Below are 26,245 nucleotides of genomic sequence, written 5' to 3' on the forward strand. Positions count from 1 at the left end.
GAATGGATTTCCATTATTTTTTGCACCAAAATAAACATTTTTTAGTTTTGTTTTTCCATGAACATAGCATTTTGAAGTGTGTATGTGTGTGTGTGTGTGAGAGAGAGAGAGAGAGAGAGAGAGAGGACTCCTCCTAACCCTTACATCCAAGCCACAGAGATTCCCTTGTTTATGCCATGGCATCTTGCCTAGCCTCCATGCTCTGGACATCCCACGACTGAAATTGCCTTGTTATGGACTTTCAGTTTTTTGTTTTTTTTGTTTTTTTTTTTGTTTTTTTTTTTTTTTTTTTTTACAGGCAGAGTGGACAGTGAGAGAGAGAGAGACAGAGAGAAAGATCTTCCTTTTGCCGTTGGTTCACCCTCCAGTGGCCGCCACGGCCAGCGCACCGCACTGATCCAAAGGCAGGAGTCAGGTGCTTTTCCTGGTCTCCCATGGGGTGCAGGGTCCAAGCACTTGGGCCATCCTCCACTGCACTCCCTGGCCACAGCAGAGAGCTGGCCTGGAAGAGGGGCAACTGGGACAGAATCCAGTGCCCTGACCGGGACTAGAACCCGGTGTGCCGGCGCCGTAAGGTGGAGGATTAGCCTAGTGAGCCGTGGTGCTGGCCAATGTTATGGACTTTCACATGCTGCCTTCTTCTCAATCTCTTTACACTCAGATGTTTGTTACTTCAGTGAGGATTTACCCTACGTCTATCTAAAGATTTTCTATTAGGCATCCTTGGAGCTAATCAAGACTTGACATTCTTTTTGTTCATTTATTTTTTTCTAACCTCACTGTATAATCAACTTCATGAGTTTTTCATTTCCCCATAACTATACAAACAAAATCACAGATGACAGGTACATAGCTGATATTCATTGTATAGGTTTTGATAAAATAAAAGAAAAAATAGACCAACAAATACATCAAAATTGAAAAAAAAAATGGTGATTAAATGTACCTAGCTTTGGCTTCTTTAAAACAGGTCAATTATTTGCTTTGATTATATTTAATGTTTTATGAAGTAAGTTGTTTAAAACAATAATATAGACTAACCTATGAAGCAGGTCTAGAACAATGATGGCATTAATTAAAAAAAATCATTAAACTTTAAATTGCATTCATAAAATAATACATGCAGAACTTAAATAAAGATGACCTAGCATAGTAGCAACAAAGAACTCCCATTTTTCTAACTTTTGTATTAGAACTGAACTCAATTTGCTATTTCTTTTCCTATTTACAAAGCTTATTAGTACCAATCTTGATGACTAAGACCAAAATTTATCCATTCATCATGAAGGCTTTTCACATACTAACTCTTTCCATAATCTTCTGTAAGATTCTTAGTTTTTAACTCTTTATAAAGATATAGGAGCCAGCATTTGTCACAGTGGTTAAGACACTGGTCAGGATGCCTGGCATCCCATATTGGAGCACCTGGGTTCAATATTTATTTCTGGCTGATGACTCCAGCTTCCTGCTTATGCAGGCCCTAGGAGGCAGTTGTGATGGCTCAAATATTTGGGTTCCTTACACTCATGAAACACTGGAATGAAATCCAGCCTTCCAGCCTTAGCCTTAGCCTTGGTCCAGCCCCTTTAGCAAGTAAACCAGCAGATGGCCCCTCTCTTACTGTGTCTCTCAGTCTTTCATAGCTTTCTCTACATGTCTGCATGCCTTTCCCCACCCCACCTCTCTGTCTCATATATTCATGAGCTACTCTCAATCCCTGCTTCTGGTTGATGTCTGTGCCCTGGGAGGCAGCAATGATGGCTCAAGCAATTGGATCTCTCTGCCTCCTGTGTGGAAGATCTGGATTAAGTTCTTGGCTCCAGGCTTTGACCTTGCACAGCTAGGGCACTGCAAGCATTTGGGGAGTGAGTCAGTGGATGGAAAATCTCTGTCTCTTCCTCTCAAATAAAATAAATTAAAAAAACAAAAGCAGCACACACACATTTTAGAATGTAGTTGAAAAATGAAGCAGGAAATCCATAATCTCCATTAAAAAATAGGTTGTAGCCTGTTCCACCAGCTTTCTTTCTTTCTTTTTTTTTTTTTAAAGATTTATTTATTTATTTGAAAGAGTTACCCAGAGAGAGGAGAGGCAGAGAGAGAGAGAGGTCTTCCATCCGATGGTTCACTCCCCAGATGGCCACAATGGCCGGAGCTGCACCAATCCAAAGCCAGGTGTCTCCCACCTAGGTGCAGGGGCCCAAGGACTTGGGCCATCTTGTACTGCTTTCCCAGGCCATAGCAGAGAGCTGGATCGGAAGTGAAACAGCAGGGTCTCGAACCAGTGTGCATATGGGATGCTGGCGCTTCAGGCCAGGGCATTAACCTGCTGCGCCACAGTGCTGCTGGTTCCTCCACCAGTTTTCATTCAGCTATATTTAAGCTTCATTTCTATCTCCATTCATCCATATCTTTCCAATTCTTCCACCAAGGTTTCAGAAAAGATAGTCATTTCTCCAAATAACAGCTTAGAAGCCTCTGCCAGATTTTTCCTTTCATTTCTACTATTTATTTGTTTTGGTGTACTTATATCACATATTGAAAAACATTCAAAATTAACTTTTTCATTAGTGTTCTATCAACTACTTTAGAAGAAATTTAAGGTCAGATGCCTTCTGTATATTTCATCAGGGTACCGAACAACACTGTAAAATATTTCATTTGGCCTGGACTTTGGCCCCTTAATAAAGTGAGTAACTGTGCTAACCATCAGTAAGTAAGTGGCCAACAAGTAAAGATGAGGTATAGAGCAAACGAATCAAAGATCCAAAATAATCATAGTCCAGGTCATCACTGAGCTATGAATGTGTGCATTAATTATGTTGATATTCATTGAGAGACGTGTTAATGAAAACAATTATTAAATTAAAAACCCACTAACTATAGGCCTTGACAAATCTCCTGAGTTTCGTGTCAGCATTTTCATCATTCATTTCACATCCAACCCCTTACCAGAGCTGTTGCAGTGGGAGGGATCAACAGGTCTTCCATTTTTATCAGAGCACACTACCGCTCGAAAGCGCACGCCTTTTCCACATTCTTTGCTGTCTCCTTGTACCCGCAGTCCTCGCTGAGGCTCCATTCTGGCTTCTGGTAGAATGCAATCTGACCAATTTCCATGAGGTTGGGATATAAACACATCACAAGGACAGAGTTCCGTTTCTTCTAGCGGGTACAGTTCAGCATCCCGGCATTTCTCCTTCTTTCTGCTTTTTCCTGTGCCAACAAGAGACACTGATGTATTAATTTGCTATGTGTCATTTATTAAAAGCCACTCACACATTTGCACTTACAAATTTTTATTTTTTCACTTTTTTTTTAAAAGTCTTATTTATTTACTTGAGAGGCAGAGTTACTGAAAGAGGGAGAGACAGAGAGGTCTTTCATCTGCTGGTTTACTCCCCCAGATGCTCCAATAGGCAGAGCTGAGCCAATCTGAAGCCACGAGCTTCTTCCAGGTCTTCCACATGGGTACAGAGGCCCAAGCACTTGGGCTCTCCTTTATTGCTCTCCCAGGCTATCAGCAGAGAGTTGGATCTGAAGTAGAACAGCCGGGACAGGAAGCGGCACCCATATGGGATGCCGGTGCTGCAGGTGGATGCTTAACCTACTATACCACAGTGCTAGCCCCTCACTTTTTTTTTTTTTTTACATGGAAGTAAATCCTAAATGGAAGTAAATCTTGTGAAGTTCAAACTAACTTGGAAAGAAATGGTTTTATGTGGATATTGTAAGAAAATCCTTAGAAGGTATTTTGTACAGTAGCTAAACAAGAAAATCTTGTCAAAATTATTTAATATTAATTTTCATGTACTTTGTTGTTAAAACTGACTACCTTGTCTACATTATCCTTGAAGCTAATGGTTGCCAAGGAAACCAATGAAAGGGTATACATATAAACTCCTTCCCCTTTTCCTCATGCAACTTTGTTTCTTAAAGAGTTTATTTAGCCAAGAAGCAAGCTGTTCTCCCTTCCAGTGGCCCTAGAGTGAGGGTATGAGTCTTTGGCATGTGATGGACAAAGCTGAATTCATTCTGGCTCCTGCTATTAAGCAGCTCACAGTTCACAAGTGATGGACACAAACCATAAACTGAAATGAATGATCAAATAACGTCGGCTAATGAAATCAGAGAAAAAGCTTTGACTACTATTTTTAGAGACTCTTTTAACTTAAGTATTCTAGAGTACTATTTATCTTACCAATTGCCTTTCAGGGACCTTTTAGCTGTGACCCCAACTTTAAGTAATGATGCAGTATCACTTCTCACAGCTGTGAATACTCAATAACATATTTAGTTGATTCTAGCCTTTGATTTGAGCCAACTTTTTTGCAAGCACACTTCTTTGAGATTATCAAATATTTTCCTATAATGTAATTCTACCTTTTATTTCCTCATTACTGAATCATTAGCTGCTCATGGCTTGTTATAAAAATGTGGGCAGCTTCATTGGTCTTTCTAGTCTTTGTGGCTGTTTTGGAAACATCTAATGCCAGCTGATGCCTGGTTATTTCCTCAATGTCAGATGTTTGCATCATACGCAATTCTACAATTTTCTGCCATGATGCTTAGGGCTGCAAGAAGTAGAAAGCATTCCTGAGGGATCTGACATTGGTGAGACCGTAGCTTCAGACGCATCATTGTCACTTGGAGAGGATGTATTCATCTGCCAATACAAACACTTAGAATGAGTTTGAGAAGCACATCACTCAGCATGACCATGAGAATTTGTTGTGGAGAAATACATCTATCAGTGGGTAGTGATTGGTTCCTTCCTATCAACATTCTACTCTTCCCAAACTTTCATAATCAAACGTTGAAACTTCTTATGTCTATCTGTTCAATTTCTACTCTCTTCTCAACTCAATTAATCCTGGATTCTGAGTCTTCCTATTTCTGTGATAAATCAACAGTAACAAGGGAAAAAGCCCTAGAATAGCTTTTTCTCTTTCAGACATGATCAAGTAGTGATAGTTTAGTGTGCTGACTACACTTTCATTCCTAAAATATCTCAAGTCCTGTCATGCTCTATCTTTTCATCCCTCAGCTCCCTTGCCCCATGTCCCCATCACCCCTCAGGGCACACTGCATCTATTTATTTGGTGAATGATTTTCATCCTTTGGTTCTCTCTTAACTGCTGGGGCTCCTATCTTATACTGTCTTCTGATTCAACAACTTGCCTAATTGACAAGTTAAATTACTACCTAACATTTTTAAACCTCAAATTATTATCTTTATCCAAGATTTCTTTATGAAGTACCAGAGCCATACAATGTGGATCTGCACCTAAAGAACTCATTGAGTTCACTGTGGCAAAACCCAAACTAATACAGCCTTCACCCTACAATCTTTTTTCTGTATATTTCTCAATTTTACCAACGTGACCAACCCAAAAATTGGAATATAAAACTTAAATCATTCTAATGGAAGATTTACATCTGACTAATGACCAAGAGCAATCAACTCAAATGCTTAAATATGTCTTGAATCGGTCCATTGTATTAAATTCCAACTGATATACCTTCAAATCATACTTTAATAACTACTATAGCTTCCTGCAAGGTCTTGTTGCTGCTGTACCTCACTCTTTTCAATCTTTTTCACATACTGTAGTCAGAGATGGCTATCTAAGAGGTAAATGTGACGCCATCACTCTTGGAAGTTATCAATGCCCTACCACAGTTAATAGAATGAAGCCCAGACTCCTTATCATGGTTGTCAAGGCCTCAAAGAATCTGAGCCCTTTAGTATTCACCTCCTGTTTACACTGTACCACTCTACCTCCAGCACAATACACTCCAGTTCTACTGAGCACCTTTCAGTTCCCAGAAATTACTCACTCGGCCTTATGAAGTATCAGTCCAGAAATTTCCAGCAATTCTGTCCTCCCTTTTTACTTTAAAGACTACTTGTTCTTCAGATTCAAACTAATAGATTTCTTCTTCAAAAAATCCATTCTTGGACACACTCTACAACTCAGCTTTGTAGGAGGGGCTCTTCTTTTACACTGATTTCTTGTGTAGGCAAAATAATAACCCTTCAAGGACATCCACATTTTAATACTTGAAACCTTCAACATGTTACAATATTTTGCAAAACAGACTTCGCAGATGTGACTAAAAGTATGGCCCTTGAGATGTAGAGATAATTCTGGATTATCTGTGTAAATTCAAGAAATCGTAAGGCTCCTTAAGCTCAGAGAACTCTTCCAGGCCGAGTAGAAGATCTCAGGGAATTTAACTACAGAAGATTGACCAGAGAGGTGCAATGTTACTGGCTTTGAAGATAGAGGAATGGAGGAAGACCCTGAAGCACAGAATGTTGGCAGCCTCTATGAGTTTGAAAACCAAAGGAAACAAACTGTCCCTGGAGTCTCAAGGAAGGAAGGAAGCCCTGTCAACATCTTGTCTTTAGCTCTCTGAAAGCCACGTCAGATCTCAGACATATAAAACTGTAAAATAATAAATTTGTTAGTTTAAGCTAGTTGTATGGTGATTTGTAATACAACAATAAGAAACAAATACAATACAACAGCTACTATAGTAGATGCTATATTGTAATTGTCTGGAATTATCTGTAGCAAAAATCTTGTCACATCTGCAATCATACTGTAAACTGTTAAATTAGGGTCAAGTCTATCCATTCCCATGTGACAATGCTTAGGCATAAGACTTGTACATGGTAAACAATGAGAAAAGGAGTTTGTCAAAAAAAAAAAGGAGAGAGAGAGAAGAAAAAATAAAAAAAAATAAAGGATGGAAAGAAGGAAAGAAAGAAGGAGGAGGAAAGGAGAAAGGGGAGGAGAAAGAGGCAAAGTAGGAGGGAAATGCAGGAAGAGACTTGGATAAAAAGAAAGAAAATATTCATTTAAAAGAACCAGAACAAATACTTTATGCAAATGCTTGTGTCTACATTTGTGAGAGTCTTCTTAATTACATGGCAGCACTGTTTGAAGGAGGATTACAACAAGTTAGTTAATGCAGAAACAGTTCTCACAATAAGAAGCAAGCAATCATCAGCCTTTTATTGTGACTACATTATCATAAAAATTAGCAGCAATCTTTGGATTTCAAAACATCTAGTACTAAAAATTCAATTCCTAGTACAGGTCTAAAGACATTTCCTCTTTAAGTTAGAGTGTGTACTAATTATCTAGCTGTTTTAACATAAACCTATAGATAGATATGTGTGTGTGTGTGTAAAAGTTTCAAATTTACAAATAGGCAGATCTGAAATAAGCTGGACTCAGAAAGACAAAAACTGCATAGCTCTCTTATATGTGGAAACTAACATTTTAAAAACAAACAAAAAAAGAAAGAAGAAAGAAATGTCTACAAGTCTGTAAGCATTGCTGCAAATATAGCTTTGTAAAACTCATATATACCTTTGTCAAACCAATGGCTAAGAATATTATTCTACTACAGTTTTAATGATCTGTGATCACTTTAAAATCTATATATGGGTTAGATGGTCATTTTTCCATTCAATTACTGTTTATAGTTTTTATCTGTATTCCTAATAAACTAGGGTCTTTTTCATTTTTACTTGTTAAAATTCCTATTTAGTGAAGTATTAAGCCTTTTTACCATAATGTAAATTTAAAATAGGTTGTCTCATAAAGAAAAAAAGAGAAAAAAGAAAGAAAGCAAGGAAGCAAAGTAGAAGGAAGAGAGAGGGAGGGAAGGAAGGAGGGGAAGGGGACATCATTATGTTCCTAGAATTGTATGTGCAAATCACATTGAATTTGTTAAAAAACTCATTCAAAATTAAAATTAAAAAAGGGGCAGACTTTTCTACCTAATGGCAGCCTTTCTGCATAATTAATTGAATATTTATAGTACTGTAAAAAAAAACTGTTTTAATCACCACTCAGACTACAACATCAGTCAAGAGAAGGTACAACAGTACAACACATGGTATACCCCCAAATAGTGAATTAAAGTTTTTGCTAAAAGAGAAAAATATATACTCTAGATGGCCCCATATTCAATCTCTCTCTCTGTCTCTCACTCTCTCTCTCTCAATTCCTCTGTGTGTGTGTGTGTATGTGTGTGTATGTGAAAGAGTCACTTTGCTTTGGGGCCTGCCTGAATCCGTGGCTTTTAGGTTGTTTGGCTTTAGGTTGTTTATTTCATTTGCTACCAAATTACAGAAGAGATATCAAAATACAAGTATTGATTTCATAACAAAAATAAACCCTGAAAAATATAAATATTTCAATTAACTGCTAGTTTTTCTTTCAACAGTGATACTAAATTTTTCCTTTGACTGATTTCTTTAACTACTGTATTCCCAGACAGGAAAACACACAAAGATCAATTAGGCACAAAAAAATCGCCTAAGATAGTAATTTCAAAAAGAAATTTTGGTCTTTTAGTATTAGAATTCTTAAGTTAGAGTTTGCAAAAGAGTTTAACTATTTTTCAATATTTATATAAAAACAGTATATTATAAGTAAAACTCAAATTCATTAAAATTTTAATGATTCAGAACACAAACCATGCTGGTTGTAAAATGAATAAATATCCTAGAATTTTCCACATTTTTCATTATCCTTTTGCACCTGCAAAATATCATTAGCAAAATATCATTCTTCAGGAGAAAGAAGAGAATTGGCTTCAAATTAAGCTGATGTTTCCTTTGAAGGAAATTCTCTCTCAACTCAAAGATACAAAGATTTGTTTGGATGATGGCTTCTGGCACATTATCTATCTATCTGTCCATCTATCCATCCATCTGTCTATACATATATATATATATATATATATATTTTGACAAAGTTTCACCAGATTGATTTTTGAACTTGGAGTTAAAAGGACATGCACAATTTCCACAAGCTCTTTAAACTCTGTTCATATGCACACATATTTGTGGAAGAGAGAGCCAGTGTGCAGCTTTATTTTATTTCATGTTTCTATTTGTGATTATACATTTCAGCTACACTTATAAATGAGGTCCCAGTTTGTGTGGATGAATGCTGTGAAGGGCTCTAGTCAATAAAATTAATCCAGGATAGTGAGTTAAATCCAAAATATGATCAGGTAAATAATGCATTCAAAGAGGCCTTGAAACCCAGAGAATCAACACTTGAACAATTCAAGTCAACAAATGGCCTTCTATGCCTAATTTTTCAATGTCAACCCCAATTTTATTATATCAATGATTACTGTGACATTTTTATCTTAGTATTCTATTCCCTGAATTATGTTTTCTACGTATACAAGTACACATTCATTTAAGAGAAGTTGTAGTAGATTTTTCCATAAAAGTAGTAAAGGAGACTAGTCTATAAATTATTTGTATATTGCAGGCAAAGATTTCTCTAGGACTTCAATTAAATGATCTGTTATTTTGCTTTCTAATACATTTTTTCAGAAACAAACAGAATCAACAATTAATAAAATACCACTGAAGTAGAATTTATACATAAGTGTATATGCAATTATTTACATATAATGGATGTTTGCCTTACACTGCTAAACTTCTATCATGTCCAACTGCCCACAAGGCAGTGGCAATAATATGGATTAGATCTGCCTTTGATGTTCTTTCCAAATCAATGATTACCTTCAATCTTGCTGAGATCTTGGCCTGATAAAACACCAGAGACTTTGCCATTAACTACACGAAAGAAGCTGGTGGACAAAGTGCATTTTATGACTACAGAGATTATAAATTAAACAGAACTTTTTAACTATAAAATGGCTCAGGTCTTTCCTTCATTTTCCAAGTTTTAACTTATGTGTTGGAACAAGGACAAAGCCCCAGGCATTTGAGGTTTCTGGTTACCCCTGCCTTCTTTCAAGAGATCAGTTCTACCTCACACCTATATTGTTCCCCACCCCAGCCCCTGCATTTTTCCACAGGTTTGGAAGCCAGTGAGCCAAACCTGAAGAACCAGTATGGAGAAGCTCACCTCTGCCTGCTGCTCCCCCTCACTCCTAACCCACCTAAGATACAAAAGGGCCCATTCTGCTGGGGTGGAGTCCTCTTCCATGTGTTCAGTCTATGACCATGATGGCAGTTCGTTGACCTCTGTGGATTTATTTTCTCTGAATAAATTCAGTCTGGCTGTGAGTTCGTATTCTGCATCCCTTTTCCTGATATTTTGGTGCCTCACATGAGGAGGCACAGATCTGTACTCTTTTCTTTACATTAAGGGCATATGATGTGCAAGGCAATGCACTAGCTATTGAGGATATGTATTGGGAAATGTGGGTAGAGGGAGAGACTTGACTCAAATTCCAAATTTTGGAGCTTATATTCTACCTACTAGATTCAGACTTGTGTAGCTGTTTGTAGCTAACGAATGACAGGTGCATCCTACCTGTGAGCTGTCGACGCCTACTTTGTGTGGCTTCGCAATTCAGGGAGCAGGGTGTAAACTTGGACCAAACAGTGAACGTGCAGTCTTCTCGACACGGGACGGTACATTCTTGAACAAGGGCAGGCATGCCATTTGTCTGCTTGAGGCATTCTGTCATTTCTGCAGGCTGGTTATCATCAGAGATGCATGAAACAGCTAAAAAAAAAAAAAAGGTACAAACTCTTTTTGATATTATTTTGATGAAATCAGTCAGTTTCTAGTTCTTTGACAAAATAGCAGAACTCTCCTGTGTTTGAAAATTTGGTTTTTATTTTGATTGGACGTGGTGTTCAACACAGGTAACCTTATTGCTCCCTGGAAATTATATTTTTATTGCTATCATTTGAGGAATTTGAGGATTTAATTTGGTTTCATTATTAATCCAAAAGCTACATTGACAGCAATCAAAATAACATCCAGTAGTTTAATTGTACTTCCTGCTTATGAGCATCTGATCTCTAGAGATGATATAAAACTACGAAGAGAACCTACAAGTAGGCAAGATGAGGACAAAGTAAAAAGAACCAAAGTACCTAAAGAAATCTTACAGACTCATCCTAAATTTGACAGTTTTTACTTGTTTACATAACACTTATGGAAGCACTCCTGTGTTTGCATTACAATCAATATTTAAAAAGAAATTTTCGCTATCTATAAACTCTTTGAAGTTTATAAACTCTTTGAAGTTTCGCTATCTATAAACTTTTTGAAATGATTTTGTTCACAAGGACAGGCATAATCCATTCAGGTAATTTCTGTTAGAAATATCCTGAGGGTTCTATAAGTTTTCAAGGTTTCTCTCACACACATTTTCTGCTGGGATATCTGTAGTCATATCATAAAATATCTAATAATCTCAAGGTTAAACATTTATGAATTTTGCCTTATTTATGCACTAGCTCTTGAGGATATATATTTATTTATCAATGTCATTTATTTTATTTGATTATGAGTGTATGATACTTTGGTACATTTTTTTATTCTCCTTGATTACTTACAAACTCTCTAAGTTGCATCTCCATATTTTCTGGACCATCGTGTCTCAACCTAGGTACTACCAAAATGTTAGATGGGACAATTTTTGTGAGTGTGTGAGTGAGTATTACATATGTTAGGATAATTAATGGCATTGCTGACCTCTTACCCATATATGCCAGAAGTATGCACACCTTCAATGGTGTGACAAGAAAAAAAATGTTTCCAGATATTACCAAGTATCCCTTGAAAAAAGTCACGCCCATTGAGAATCATTCTTTTAACTGATTTCTAACTTGATGTCTAAGAAAATACATAGACTTCCCTGCATCACTGCAGACCTCTGTATTAGCAACTGTGGGCAAGCATTGCAGGAATATTTTTTGTCTTCAAGCATTCTGTGGGACTCAGCCTGCATATTGACACCCATATTTGGCGTGATTCCACTGGACTTGGTGTGTGTTAATAGATATTTGATGAGTTTATTATCCTAAAGTAACCTGTTTAGGATTATTTTTATTTCAATGCTTTAACATTCACCTTGTGACAAAGAATAAAGTGAGCATAGTAGAGGATGAGTATTAAGAACTTCTCATATAAACCCCTTTAATGAAGGCAAAGTGCACATGACATCTCCTTTTAGTTGCCCATTCTTCTTATGTTCTGTATTTATTTATTTATTCTGAGAACAGTGGAGAACAAGTGTATCTAAATAGCATAAATCTACCTTTTTTTTTAGAAAATTCAAAGATATATAATTTTCCGAGCTAAGGGATTAGCTAAGATGACAATGGGCACACACACAATACTTTCCAGTTTGTACATCTGCTCTGTGACAGGTGGAGCTATTCATCCATTTTGATTATATCTTTTTTCTTTTAAATAAACATCCTAGGAATGAAATCTATCACAAATCAAGCCAACATCACCTGCATTTTCTTTGTTGGGAATATTGCAGCCATTTGTGATTGAATACAGCAAGCTGCATTATCTTAAGTAGGGTACAAGTAAACGTTATTTGAATTGCATGTTTAGATAACTAATTTGGAGTCAATTTAGAGAACTTTTATCTTGCCAAGTATTTTTTTCCCTCAAGATAACAATGCACTGAATAACATGTAATGGAATTATAAATACTTGTATGAAAGCATTACTCTTTCAAATTTAAACTTCTAAATATATACAGATGTATTTCAAGAACAAATTACTTTTAAAATATTGCACTCATTTTCCATAATTTCTTTTGAATAAGTTCACAATTTGAAAGCTATGAAAACAAACAAAAATATCAATGATAATCTTGAAGTTCTACAAACTACAAATTAGAACAGATTTACAAAATCCATATTTGGCTTTTATGAATTAATGAAAGAAGCATAAGAAATTAAGAAAAATATCTAGAGCACATGGTGGAATTCCCAGATATTATACTCAAATGGCAATCACTGCAAGTTACAACTGTATGGGGCTGGCGCTGTGCTGCAGTGGGTTTATCCTCAGCGTGTGGCGCCAGCATCCCACATGGGCGCTGGTTCTAAGTCCTGGCTGCTCCACTTCTGATCCAGCTCTCTGATATGTCTTGGAAAAGTAGTGGAAGATGGCCCAAGTCCTTAGGCCCTTGCACCTGCATGGGAGACTGGGAAGAAGCTCCTGGCTCCTGGCTTCGGATGGGTGCAGCTCCAGCAGTTGTAGCCATTTGGGGAGTGAACCAGTGGATGGAAGATGGTCCTCTCTGCCTCTGTCTCTCACTGTCTGTAATTCTATTTCTCAAATAAATAAAATATTTTTTTAAAAATTCCAACTGTAAACATTGGTAATTACACAAACAAAAATATATCATCTTAAAATGGGTATAATAAGTAGCCGGCACTGTGGCACAGTGGGTTAACGCCCTGGCCTAAAGTGCTGGCATCCCATATGCGCACCGGTTTGAGACCCGGCTGCTCTACTTGCGATCCAGCTCTCTGCTATGGCCTGGGAAAGCAGTAAGAAGATGGCCCAGGTCCTTGGGCCCCTGCACCCAAGTGGGAGACCTGGAAGAAGCTCCTGGCTCCTGACTCCTGGCTTCAGATCGGCACAGCTCTGGCTGTTGTGCCCAACTGGGGAGTGAACCAGCAGATTGAAGACCTCTCTCTCTCTCTCTCTCTCTCTCTCTACTTCTGCTTCTCCTCTCTGTGTGTAACTCTGACTTTCAAATAAATAAATAAATCTTTAAAAAAATTAAGTAAAATGGGTATAATACGATCACCTATAACAGACTACTGAGAATTCTTAAAACAAAGTTTTAAATATGCTATGACTTACTAAATGTTCTCAGCCAATTATTATTATTATTATTTCATTTTAAATGAAAGTTGATAATGATTCAAGCAAGCAAGTATGCACATGCACATTCTACTCCCATGATACATTTGTTCCTGGCCAACCTCAGTATCTGAAGGGAAAATCTTGGTTAAATCTTCACCTGATTCTGATGTTACATTTATAATCATTATTAGTCAACCAATAGATCAGATATGAACTAAACACATTCACTGCATTAACAAGCTGTGTAGAGCAAAAATCTATCAGTCCCGTACAAGGTGTTACAGTAGCATAATCTAGTGGAGACTTTCAAGGTCTCTCCAGGACACAGAATGCATGAAGAGTTGAAACATAAAATTTTATGACACTCATAGTTGCCTGAGGATCACAGTACAACTATTGGTAATCCAAGGTTGAACAGCAACTAAAAAACTATGGGCTGTGCTCTCATTGGTTTAGAAAGGGAATTATGGCTTTTCAGATTCTTCAAGTTTAAGATTTTTGACTTCTTTTCATATGTGAAAAGAAGAACTAGAAATGATAACATGAACAAATTAAATGAAATAATTTCTTTCTTGGAAGTGGTCTAGTATAAATGGAATCGTTTCTTTACTAAATATTTATTGAACAAGTGTGTATTGAGCTCTGCTAGAAGGTAGAAAAATAATGAAGATAGAGCAAATTATAAGGCTGCAGGACTGGAAAGTCATCAGAGGGAATAAAATATGCAAAGAAAATTAAAACAGATTTTTTATAGTAAATGTGGAGCAGAGTAGTCAGGGGTATAGCACATTCCAGGGGTCTCTTCCACTGAAGAACTCATGGGTGAAATATATTTTTCAATATGTTAGTTATACATAGTCTAGAATAGTTTTGTGACCAACATTAAAGGAATATGATCTCTTTCAATCAGAGAATCCTTGAGGAATAAAGCCAATGGAGTTGTGTGTACTGATAAAGCTATAGGCTTTGGTATCAAATAGAACTAAAGGTGATTCCCCATTCTTCACTATTACCTTGGAAAAATTATATATACTCTATTAAGATCCAACTAATCCATCCATAAGGTTGGACTAATAATATATACACTACCTGATAAATTGATGCAGAAATGCTCAGCGCAAAACTAAGCACTTAGTGTGTTATTACATGAGCTCTGAGAGCTATGCATTATTATCATGAATAAAGGCCTTTGGACATGCATGAAGTGGCATAAAGGAAGAGTCTATCATCCAGCTGTCTTTGTTATTGGCTCAGAATTTTCCAATCTTGCCTCCCTTCCCCCTCCAAAGCCTCTGAACTCTAATAAGTATGACTAGAGTCTTCCTTGACTTACAAGATTGAGGTCAGTGGCCTCTTCCAAAACTGCCCAGTCCCCCCAAGGACACTGTCATAATATTTTCAGATTCTACTTCATGTTCTTTACCGTGTCTATGAAAGTAAGGCTTATATGTAATCACATAAGATCATAACTCAAGGAAAAATCAGAAACTCAAGTCAAAGGTCTCTAAGGAATTCTTTCCAAAAGCACCAAGATCCCTTAACAACGATAAATAAAGAGCTTCAAGAAAGGAGAGTGAATATTCACACAAAAGAAAGCCGGCCATATCTGCACCCTCACACCTCACTCTACCACTTTACCTAGCTGATCGGGGCAGCAGAAACGGGGACTCTGTGTATCTCAGCTAAAGCTGAATTATTGACAGTTTCAGTATCAAAGCAAAATTGAGGAGCATACTGCAAAGGATTTTGGACTATTAGAACCATTTAGACTTCATTACTGATCAGAAGACAGATGACTATAAACAGAAAAAAATAGCTTAAGCCCTAGTGTCAGGATAAATCCTATTAAGGTTGCTTTCCCTACATCCGCAGTGGCTCAGACATGAAAACTTGCTTACATATCTGGACCATTATTATGTAGACCTGCCTTAACTGACCTAACTCAAACTTGTCCATCCATTCACCTATCCACTCATCTCACACAAAATGTATATAAGGAACTAAGAACTACAAAAAAGTACTGTGCATATGCAGATACATATACACATAAAAATAATCTGTCTTCCAGGAGGGCACAGGAATGGCAGTGATGAGGAGGTAGAGAGAGATGGGAGTATAATAATGTAATTTTCCTAATGGTGATAATCCAGGAAAACCTGGTTTAAGAGGGAGAAAGCAGGTACTTTATTCAGAAAAGAAAGGTGTAGGGTGCAGGCAGGAAAACAATCAGCTCTTATACAGAACTTCCCTGCCAGACAGCCCTGCTTAGTTGAGCTCTAAGTCCCGGATCCTTTGGATCATAGCAAATCACTTATAATCCACAATTTGGAGAAAAAGATTTCCCTTTTGGTACTTTGAAGTGTTTCAAGTACTGTACTATATTAGTAGGAAAGATTTATCCATTAGGAAAGTGAGAGAACATTTCTTTCTAAACCTTCCTGTCCTATATTTCTACCTGGACTGAACTGTCTGAGAGAAGTGACAATGCAATCCTTAACTCTAATTTCATTTGTAAAACTTGGGATATTGTTGTTTTTTGCTGAAGGAAAATGGTGCTCCTAGGTAAAATTATGGCAAATAGCTCTAGGAGGGTCTCATTACTGGAAACTGTTTGAGTTAGCCATCTTCAGCTCTGGGCTGGAAGCTCTCAGAGCAGCTGCCAGGAGCAGCCAGGTATTCTTGTTAGAAAATGATGGACAAGCAGGTGCTTGAATCAAGCCACTGAGCAGCAGTCACCTGCCAAGTGGGTTATCTGGAACCCTTCAATAATCTCCTTGATGCCTGCCTGAGGTCACCTTTGCCTGCTTATACTACATAGCAAGGAACATATCACGCAGGATTAGTTCAGCTACTTCCTTTTTCTCTTAATTCCTATGCAGGGTGAGCCTGGGAAGAAAGGCGCTGAAGGGGGGGGTGGCACAGGAGAGGAGTTACTAATTGCTTCCCTTGTTATTTGATTCCTTTTCATTCTAGCAGCCTGAAAATGAATGCCCTGACATGAAATGTAAAATTATCTGCGAATTTAACAAAAGAAACAAAGCAGAATTCTGTGTCTCATAGTGAACTTTGTTAAAAGAACTACTGTTAAAATGGGGTGGTCAGGCAGCCCTCTTTGGCTTCAATGATGATTATTCACAATAAATACATGGCTATCACCTCTGAACTTTGACAGTCAGACATGTTGTGATAACTGTCTCTTCTTTAAAATTATGATATGAAGAGGGCAGGGGCTACTGGCCTTATAACGAATGATAATGTTCTCCCTGGGAGAACAAAGGAGGAAGGAGCCTGCCATGTCACATCTGCCCCTGCTCATCACCCTCACCAAGGACACCCACACCACATCCTTGAATTTGCGCTGACCAGAGTTCAGCTCTAATCATGAAAAGAGTAAAAGGAATTTCATTCAAGAGGATGTGATTTACAGGAAATAGAGGTAAGATGCTGAAAAACTATAAGGTTTGCTGTCCTGTGTTGGGGACCAATGTCGTTGCACAGGTTAAGCGACTGCTTGCAATGCCATCATCCCATATCAGAGCACAGGTTTGAGTCCAGGTTGCTCTGTTTCCAATCCGGCTTCCTGCTAATGCACCTGGGAAGGCAGCGAATGATGGGTCTTTGCAGTACTTGGCCCCTGACACCCACACAGGAGAACAAGAGCGAGTTTTAGGCTCCCTCTTGGTTTCAGCTTGGCCCAGAACTGGTTCCTAAGGGTATCTGGGTATTTGAAGAGTGAACCCATGGATAGAGAATCTCTCTCTCTCTCTCTTTTTCTCTTTCTCTCTGTATGTCTGTCTGTCACTGTACTTTCTTTTTTTTTAGACAGGCAGAGTTAGACAGTGAGAGAGAGAGAGACAGAGAGAAAGGTCTTCCTTCCGTTGGTTCACCCTCCCCCCCAAATGGCTGCTACGGCTGGTGCGCAGCACTGATCCGAAGCCAGGAGCCAGGTGCTTCCTCCTGGTCTCCCAGGCGGGTGCAGGGCCCAAGCACTTGGGCCACAGCAGAGAGCTGGACTGGAAGAGGAGCAACCGGGACAAGAAATAAATATATAAGTCTTTTTTAAAAGAGTGGGCTGCCACATTTCAGGTGTATAGCACAATCTCCCAGCATAGCTAGGAGCTAAGAGGGTGGGAAGCAATTGCCCAACTCCAGAAACACTCACAGCATGTGTTCGATCTGTCAGGCCTGCACTGGTACTCCAGGACACATAGATTGGAAAAAAATGGCAATAAGATTTTACAAGACTAAGGGAACTGCAAGAGCACAGCATTGGGGCCTCAGGCACTGGGCAGTCAGAGGAATCTTTCTGGAAGGAACAACACGTGAATTGTAAGTAGCACATGTCCAGGGAAAACAGCATGAGCGAGCTAGAGGCTTATAACACTGGGGCACCTGTGCAGAGGAACAAGCAGTGTGATGGGCTTGTGCTGGTTTCCTGCTCTTGCTATTCATTACAGTAAGGCCTTTTTCTTTCTCTTCACCAGGGATTATAACCTTCTTCTTCTTCTTTTTTTTTTTTTAAATCTACTTTATTTTCTATTTATGCTATTTATTCTGCATTTCCTTTTCCTCCCACCTTTCCCTTCTTTTTTATTTTTTTTAAAGATTTATTTTTATTTATTTGAAAGGCAGAGTTACAGAGAAAGATAGAAACATAGAAAAAAGAGGTCTTCCATGTGCTGGTTCACTCCCCAAATGACTGCAATGGCCGGAGTTCATCGAACCAAAGCCAGGAGCCAGGAGCTTCTTCTCGGTTTCCCATGTGGGTACAAGGGCACAAAGACTTGGGCCATCTTCTACTGTTTTCCCAGGCCATAGCAGGGAGCTAGATCAGAAGTAGAGCAGCCAGGAATCCAACTGGCACCCACAGGGCATGCTAGCACTGTAGGCTGGGACTTTACCCAGTGCGCCAAAGTGCAGGTCTCTGATTTCTAACACTTTTAACACTACCTGTGTGGTGAGGTCGCTAATTGAATGACTATGCTTGGCTACCCTCAAGTGTGGGGGCAAGAGTTAGAACATAAGAGGACATCACAACTGCAAGTTCAAAGAATGAAAAGTTACAACTGAAATTTTAAAATGTGTAATAAATCATTCTTATGTCAGCAGTCAAAAACAATGAAATCTGGTCATTTGCAACAAAATGGAGGAATCTGGAACACATCATGCTGAGTGAATTAAGCCAGTCCCAAAGGGACAAATATCATATGTTCTCCTTGATCGGTGACAACTAACCAAGCACCAAAAAGGAAACCTGCTAAAGTGAAATGAACACTATGAGAAACAGTGACTTGATTAGCCCTTGTCCGGACTGTTGATGTACAATTTAATACTTTATCCCTTTTAGTATTTTTTTTGTTCTAGTTAATATTATTGGTTGAACTCTATAATTAACACACAATAATTCTTAGCTGTTGAAATTTAACTGAAAAGTGATCCCTGTTAAATATAAGAGTGGGAATAAGAGAGGGAAGAGATGTACAATTTGGGACATGCTCAATTGGACTTGCCCCAAATGGTGGAGTTAGAAATGTGCCAGGGGATTCCAATACAATCCCATCAAGGTGGCATGTACCAATGCCATCTCACTAGTCCAAGTGATCAATTTCTGTTCACAATTGATCATAATGATAGGACTAAGAACCAAAGGGATCACACAAACAAGACCAGTGTCTGCTAATACTAACTGATAGAATAAAAAAGGGAGAGAACGATCCAACATGGGAAGGGGGATACACAGCAGACTCATAGAATGGCAGATGTCCTAAACAGCACTCTGCCTCAGAATCAGCCCTTAAGGCATTCAGATCTGGCTGAAAAGCCCATGAGAGTATTTTAGGCATGGAAAGCCAAGACTTCTGGCAAAACAAAACAAAACAAAACAAAACACCTAAATGAAAGATCTCTGCGAGTGAGATTCCAGTGGAGAGAACGGGGCCATCAAACAAGGAGGTACTGTGGGGAGCAACTCGGACTAGACTAAGTTACTGGAATTAAGACTTATTCTATGCATCTGCTTTCCCACAATATGGCGCTGGGAGAGGAGAAAACAGCTTCTACGCAGCTGCCTCTTGCCAACTTGAGTGATGACCTCCAGGAGCTGATCCTGCTCCTGATTGGAGGACAGCAGCATACTCGGCGTGTGGGCAGCCGAGTTGGGATTGGCGGAGGAGGACTATAAAGGAGGAGAGAGACAACATGCACCAGGAACATCTAAAGGGAACATCTAAGGAGAACACCTGTGCAGCCCCCGAGAGAGCCGGCCGGCGGTGTGCCACTCCCCCGTGGAAGTGGGGAATGTGGCAGGGGGAACCGCCCTTCCACGGAGGTGGAAGGGTCGGTAGCCAACCCGGGAAGAACCAGCAGCAAACCCGGGGAGGGCCGAGCAGACAAAAGAACAGCGCAGGGTCCTGTGTCGTTCCTCCATGAAGAGGGGGAGCGACAGGTACCTTTCTCTGAAGGGAGGAGAGAACTTCCACTTTGATGTCTCAACAAATAAATATTCTTAATGACTTAAAAAGCCAGGTTGGGCGACTGTGACATTCAGGGTGGATTTTGGCACCAGGGATCTCATGCTTGCCACCTACCCTTTTCACACCCAGCCAGGTTCTACTGCCACAGGACAGGGGCCTTCTTAGACATGAGCAGGCACTGCAGTCAACCTCCTGATGCTCAGTTCACAAACTGGGCAGCCCTGGTCCACTCCTTGGGCCAGGGCATACACAAAGAAGTGTGAGTTTCCCTCAGAGGACAGGCACAGAGAAAAGGCCGTGGGTAGAGATTCCAAGATATGATAACCAGGAAGAAGGTAGAGAGGAGACAGCGTGGAGGAACACAGCCACTGTTGGGGCTCTTGTCCACATTGAAGACCCAGCATGGGTGGGAAGGATCACAGCTGGGGGAAGCTCAGAGCAGGCCCCAAAGCAATCAAGGTCATCCCACAGCTGCTCTTGGCAAGGATAATTCAGGGAAGATCTACCACTTGCTGATTTCATTTTAAAAGGGAGCGAGACATAGAGGCAGAGAGCCAGAGGCAAAGAGACAGAGAAGTCTTCCATCCACTGGTTTACTCCCTAAATGCCAGAAAACAATCACGGTCTCCCACATGGCTGTCAGGAATCCAAGCATTTGAGCTGTCATCTGCTGCCACCCACTGTTCCTTTCAGCGGGAAACTGGATTGCAAGTGAACCCAAACAGGAAGGAAGCAGTTCAATTTGCAATGCAGACACAACTAGTAGTGTTTTGATTTCTGTGCCAAACACCCACCCCCACTGTAATTATTTCATTATGGACTGACACAGCCTTCCTGAAGAGCTCCATTCTTGCTAGGCAATCAGGGAAGGTAAAACTGTTAATTAGTGCTATCTGAGTTCTGACCATTTTAATTCATTTTCCCTCTCTTTCAATAGCTCTTTGCAAGTAAATGAAGAGTGTCTGTTTTGGCTACCTCTGCTTCTCCTCCCAGGATGGCATCTGGTCTGTGGAAGCTCACAGGGGCCTTGGAATTGCTTGCAGCTTTTTAAGAAGCTATCACCTAGTGACCTAGTGACACCCATAGCTAGAGTCTCAGTCTGAAGTGTTTATGATCAATTTCAGCTCAGGCTGGTGGGGAAGAATCCTCCTCAAGTTGACAAGGTTGTACTCCATCTCCATGGCTGCCAAGACCAAGTGATGAGTGGCCTCGAACTAGGATAGACTCTCCTGAGCCAGCTATACGTCCGTTGGGCAGGGAATGGAGCAAGTCTGGAAATGCTCTCCGGTTTAGGAAACTTGGGAGCTCCTGGGGAGGCAAGATGGCCCCTCTTCTTCCTAGTCAGATGCTATAGTTGGAATATGATGTGGCTCCTGAACTCACACAGATGTTTAAACTCCAAAGTCTTATGATAATGGTACTAACAGGGTGGCAATGCAATCCAGTTACAGTGTGTACAGGTAGGGTCTTTGGGAAGTGATTAGATTGTGTTGGTCCATTAGAATGGAGCCCCCATGATTAAATCCTGGTGCCTTTAAAGGAATCCATATATACATAGACATAGGCAGGCACAACCACAGACATAGATGAGCACTCTCCTTGCCTCATAAACTGTGAGGTCCTGCCAGCAAGATGCCATCACCAGAGCCTGAATAAATAGGCTCTCTCTAGTTTCGGACTTGAATCTTTTTTTTTATAGAGTCATTTGCCTCAAGTACTTCATTAGAGTGATGAAAAGTGACTAATAGTGCCAGCTGTGGGCTGTCCTCTGCTGGGCCCATGCCACGCTGGAGTGTAGCCCCCTAGGTGTCTTTGCCCAGAGTTATAAACAGGACATGGAGCACACATTCTTTTTTTTTTAATGTATATATTTCCACTTTGGTTAAAAGGCAGAAAGAGAAGTAGAGAAAGAGAGAGAGAAAGGAAGGGAGGTAGTGGGAGGGGAGGGGAAGGGAGGGGAGGGGAGAGAAGAGGAGGGGAGAGGAGAGGAGGGAGGGAGGGAGAGAGAGAGAGAGAGAGAGAGAGAGAATGAATGCATATTTTCTATCTACTGGTTCACTTCCCAAATTCCCACAATAGCTAGGGCTGGGTGAGTCAGGCCAAAGCCAGCAGTGCGTAATTCAATCCAGGTCTCCCACATGAGCCACCACCTGGAGCCCTCCAGGATGAACATTAACAGAAAACTAAATTGGAAGCAGAGTTGGGACTTGAAGCAGGCAGTCTCATACGAGATGCAAGCTCAGCCCTGAGCACGAAGCCTTTAGCACTTCTGCTTAATCAAACGCCACCTCTAGAACACTCTTAAGTCAAGGAAAAGTCATGCTATGCCACATGTGCTTTCTGCTCTGTTTCTACTTCCTTCAATCTCTTCTCATCATTCACCCCCAGGGGGACACTTTGCAGAGACTTCCCCTGAAAAACATCCCTCTCTCTGAACTGTTATTTAGCCTATTCTTTTCCTTGAAGTCACAATGATGCACAAGATGCAGAAGACAGTCTGATTGAATTAGGAATATAAACTATGAAGTATTTTAAAAACCTGAAGTCCCCTATATATATGCTTCACCACTAGATGCTCCCAGGAGAACTGAGCCTGTGACTGGCTCATGTACAGACTTGTCTTCTAGTAAGTGGCAGGGACTCATTAACTTCAACTTAGTAGAAAGGCTGGATTCTTTGAACCCCACCATGGAGTAAGAGGCAGGGACTATTGGACTACCTGCCTGGAGGGAGAAGTTGAGTGTCAGGTGCTAAAGCACTTAAATGCTCTGCTGGACAGCTCCACACTACTGGTATTTTAATATAAGGAAAGCTCTGTGCAATTTTTTTTTTTTAAATGCCAGTTAGCTTCCTGTTACCAGTGTACTAGATAGCTCATAGATTTAGCAGCAAAAAGATGAGGACTCTTAACAGTTCTCTGGGTAAGAAATCTAAAATCAGTGACAATAGGGCTGGTGCTTCCTGGAGGTTATAGGGAAGAATTTGTGCCCTTGCTCTGTCTAGCTTCCAGAGACTGCCTACATCCCTTGCTCATCACTCCTTCCTCCATCTTCAAATTCAGTGGCATATTCACATCTATGTCCTTTGCTTTCCATAATATCACCAAATGTCCTAATTTTATTTGGACTGCTGTGATCCAAGTTTACTTGAATAACCCAGGATAATCACTTCAACACCCATCTTCAGAGGGTGAGGCAGAGGGAGAGCGAGAGCATGTGCACAGTGCACTCCCATTTGCTGGTTTACGTCACAAATGCCCTCAGCTGCCAGGGCTGCACAGAGATAAATCCAGGAGCCTGGAACAAATCAGGCTCTCCCACATGGGTGGCAGGACCCCAGGTTTTGAGCTATTACCACTGCTTCTCAGCGTCTGCATTATCAGGAGGGTGGGCTTGGGAACAGAAGCAGGACTGCAATCCAGTCCTCTGATAGGGGAGGTGAGCGTCCCAAGAAGTGCCGTAATTGCTTGGAAAATGCCTGCCCATCAAGATTTTTAATTTATTCAGAAAGTTTCATTTCTTTGAAAAGTTCAAGGAAAACATGAAAAACTGAATGCATTTAAAAATATTTCTGCATCAAAATACATTTATCTTTGAATTTGATTTTTGCACAAAGGTTTTGAAGTCCTCTTGCATTTGATCTCTCCCTGTGCAGAGCACAGTGTGTGGGAGCACAGTATTTGGAGGCCCCGTTCTTCAAAAGTACTGTTTGAGTAAAGTATGCATCGAATTACATGCTGGCTGACACATATGCAACTTTTGAGTGGGAACAGCATGTGTTGTGCAAATTGAATTAAACAATAAACCCATAATTGCTTGTTAGGGTGCTTTAATTGACTCATAAGTACCATATGTGAAACTGCGTGGCTGCAGGAGCCCAATTATAAGCTTGCTTGTGGAAAGATACAACTCATTTTGCTTGTTGGAAACATATTCCCCAATTATTGTTGCCCTCTCAGAAAAGAATGGCTTCCAAATACATAAGGAATGCTTAGTAAGCTAATAAGTATACTTAGTCCTTAGGTAACCATGAAGCACGCCATTTAAGTTCTAATTCAAGATCAGAATTGCAGATGAAAAATTCCCCTTCTCTTTCTCTCAAGGCATTTGCTGAACCTCAAGCCCTCTGTGTTTCCAACTAACCAAAGAAGTGTACACAGATAATGCTTTTGGCTTTGATGCTTTTGACCCTACTCTAAAAGCTATAGACAAAATAAACCTCTCAGAAAAAAAAAATCACAAAATAAAATGACAAATGATTCACAAATTACATATAAAGAATAAGAATAGCTGATACACGTGCAGGCCACAGAGAAGGAGGGGTGGAGATTTTCAACTATGACTGCTGACCTGGAGTTGTCAATCCTGGAAGGCATTGGTAGGAATTGGGGTCAAGTTCCCAAGCAACGTTGAAAGGAATGCAACCTGGACCATCGCTGGGTTTTGGAAAATGGTTAATGGGAACGGGAATCACCAAAGACCCAAATTAACTTCCTAGTTAAGTCAGGAAATCGGGAGCTTCCTGACAAACAGATTGAAGACCACCAAAACCTAAATGGTGGAGGAGGAGTAGGGAATCCTAAATGCACAAATGGAAAAAAAAACCCGATTGTCTTTTTCTAAGACAAAATGTGGCCCAAGGATGATGTTTACCCGCCACGTGGTCTTGGACCCTAACAGTCTCCATAAGCCATAAAGAAGCCACCCAAAATAAACAAGTCCCCAAAATAACTTGCTTATTTGAAAGGCTTGTAAACCACTCCCTGCCCTAAATCTAGATGAACTGAACAATCACCATGAACAGAAAGAGAAGATATGCTTCCAAACTCAGCTTCAAAATGAGTTTTATAACCATTCTTTCTTATATTCTTTTTTATAGCAATTCTTTCAGATTGCATCTCTAAGTCTTTCCTCTTGTGGCAGGAGATTAAAGCTGATACTGAAAAAACCTATTATACATGCATATAAATCTTCACATTCAGCAAGACATTAGGCAGCAATCATTTTAAATTAAGTCATGATAGTGAATATGAAGGAACTAGCATCGAAACTTTTATTTTAATAGAGCACTGCTTCCCTTTCTGGTTTTACAATACTTTAGAGTAGCTCCATTTATCTCAGTGGACTGTATTCCATTAAAAATAACTCAATGGGGAATGGCTGCTAATGAGGATGCTGTTTCTTTTGGGGGTGATGAAAATGTTGTGAAATTGTGTAGTGGTGACAGTTGCACACTCTGTGGATAAACTTAAAACCACCAAATTGTACAAATTGTAGACTTTGTCTCAACAAAACTGCCACATTATGAATCTTAAATAAACAGATATAACTTCAGAAAAATAACTCAGACATCAAGTAACAAAATCATGTCAATTTGGATGCCACATTTCTAGAAATCCTGGGAATAAAAAGCATTTTTTTAGCAAGTAAAGTGTTCTCCCAAAAATTATGCTCAAAATCATTTGGATTAATTCTTAGAGTAGGCCCATAAATGAGAGATTAATAGTTTATCATTAACATGATTATTTTTCCATGCTTCTGACCTACAAAGTTTTATTATTAAATCTTTTCATCAGTTAAGTAAAAATGAAGACATTCACTTAGACTTTCTGTAGTGTCATATTTACTACACTAGAATTCTACTGAACACTTTTTCTAGGATACAATGAGTTGAACCAGGAAATGTAGCAGTTATATAAACAGAATGTTTGCTTTAGGAGGACTCATAATCTACATACCCAACATCTACTACGTAGGAAAAAAAAAACAATAAATCTCTAAAGATCTACAAAATCACTGGCTTCAAAGGTATTCAGAATAACTAAGTACTGGGTGCCATATAGACAATTTCTAAAAATCTATTCCATAAGAAATCAGTTATATGTTGAAAGCTTTACTTAATATATGATAAATTGATCTTCTGTATATAAAGATAATTGAAAATGAATCTTGATGTGAATGGAAGTGGAGAGGGAGCGGGAGAGGGGAGGGTTGCAGATGGGAGGGAAGTTATGGGGGGAAAAAGCCATTGTAATCCATAAGCTGCACTTTGGAAATTTATATTCATTAAATAAAAGTTAAAAAAGAAGAAATCAGTTATAAAACTGTGTTCTTTCCTTCTTTC

At 39.5% G+C, this 26,245-nt stretch overlaps 1 protein-coding gene across 4 annotated transcripts in view; it reads right to left on the reverse strand.

Annotated features, from left to right (window-relative positions):
- Positions 1-26,245, reverse strand: part of THSD7B (thrombospondin type 1 domain containing 7B) — a 1,008,953-nt gene that overhangs the window by 253,755 nt on the left and 728,953 nt on the right. For all 4 annotated transcript variants that reach the window (XM_051849593.2, XM_051849594.2, XM_070071550.1 and 1 more), the window contains exons 13-14: positions 10,329-10,523; positions 2,953-3,216 (exon numbers count right to left, since the gene is read on the reverse strand). In XM_051849593.2, coding sequence (XP_051705553.2) covers positions 2,953-3,216; positions 10,329-10,523 — 459 coding nt within the window. The remainder of the gene's footprint in view (positions 1-2,952; positions 3,217-10,328; positions 10,524-26,245) is intronic.

The sequence above is a fragment of the Oryctolagus cuniculus genome, chromosome 3 (genome assembly GCF_964237555.1).
Source record: "Oryctolagus cuniculus chromosome 3, mOryCun1.1, whole genome shotgun sequence".
Taxonomy (NCBI): domain Eukaryota; kingdom Metazoa; phylum Chordata; class Mammalia; order Lagomorpha; family Leporidae; genus Oryctolagus; species Oryctolagus cuniculus.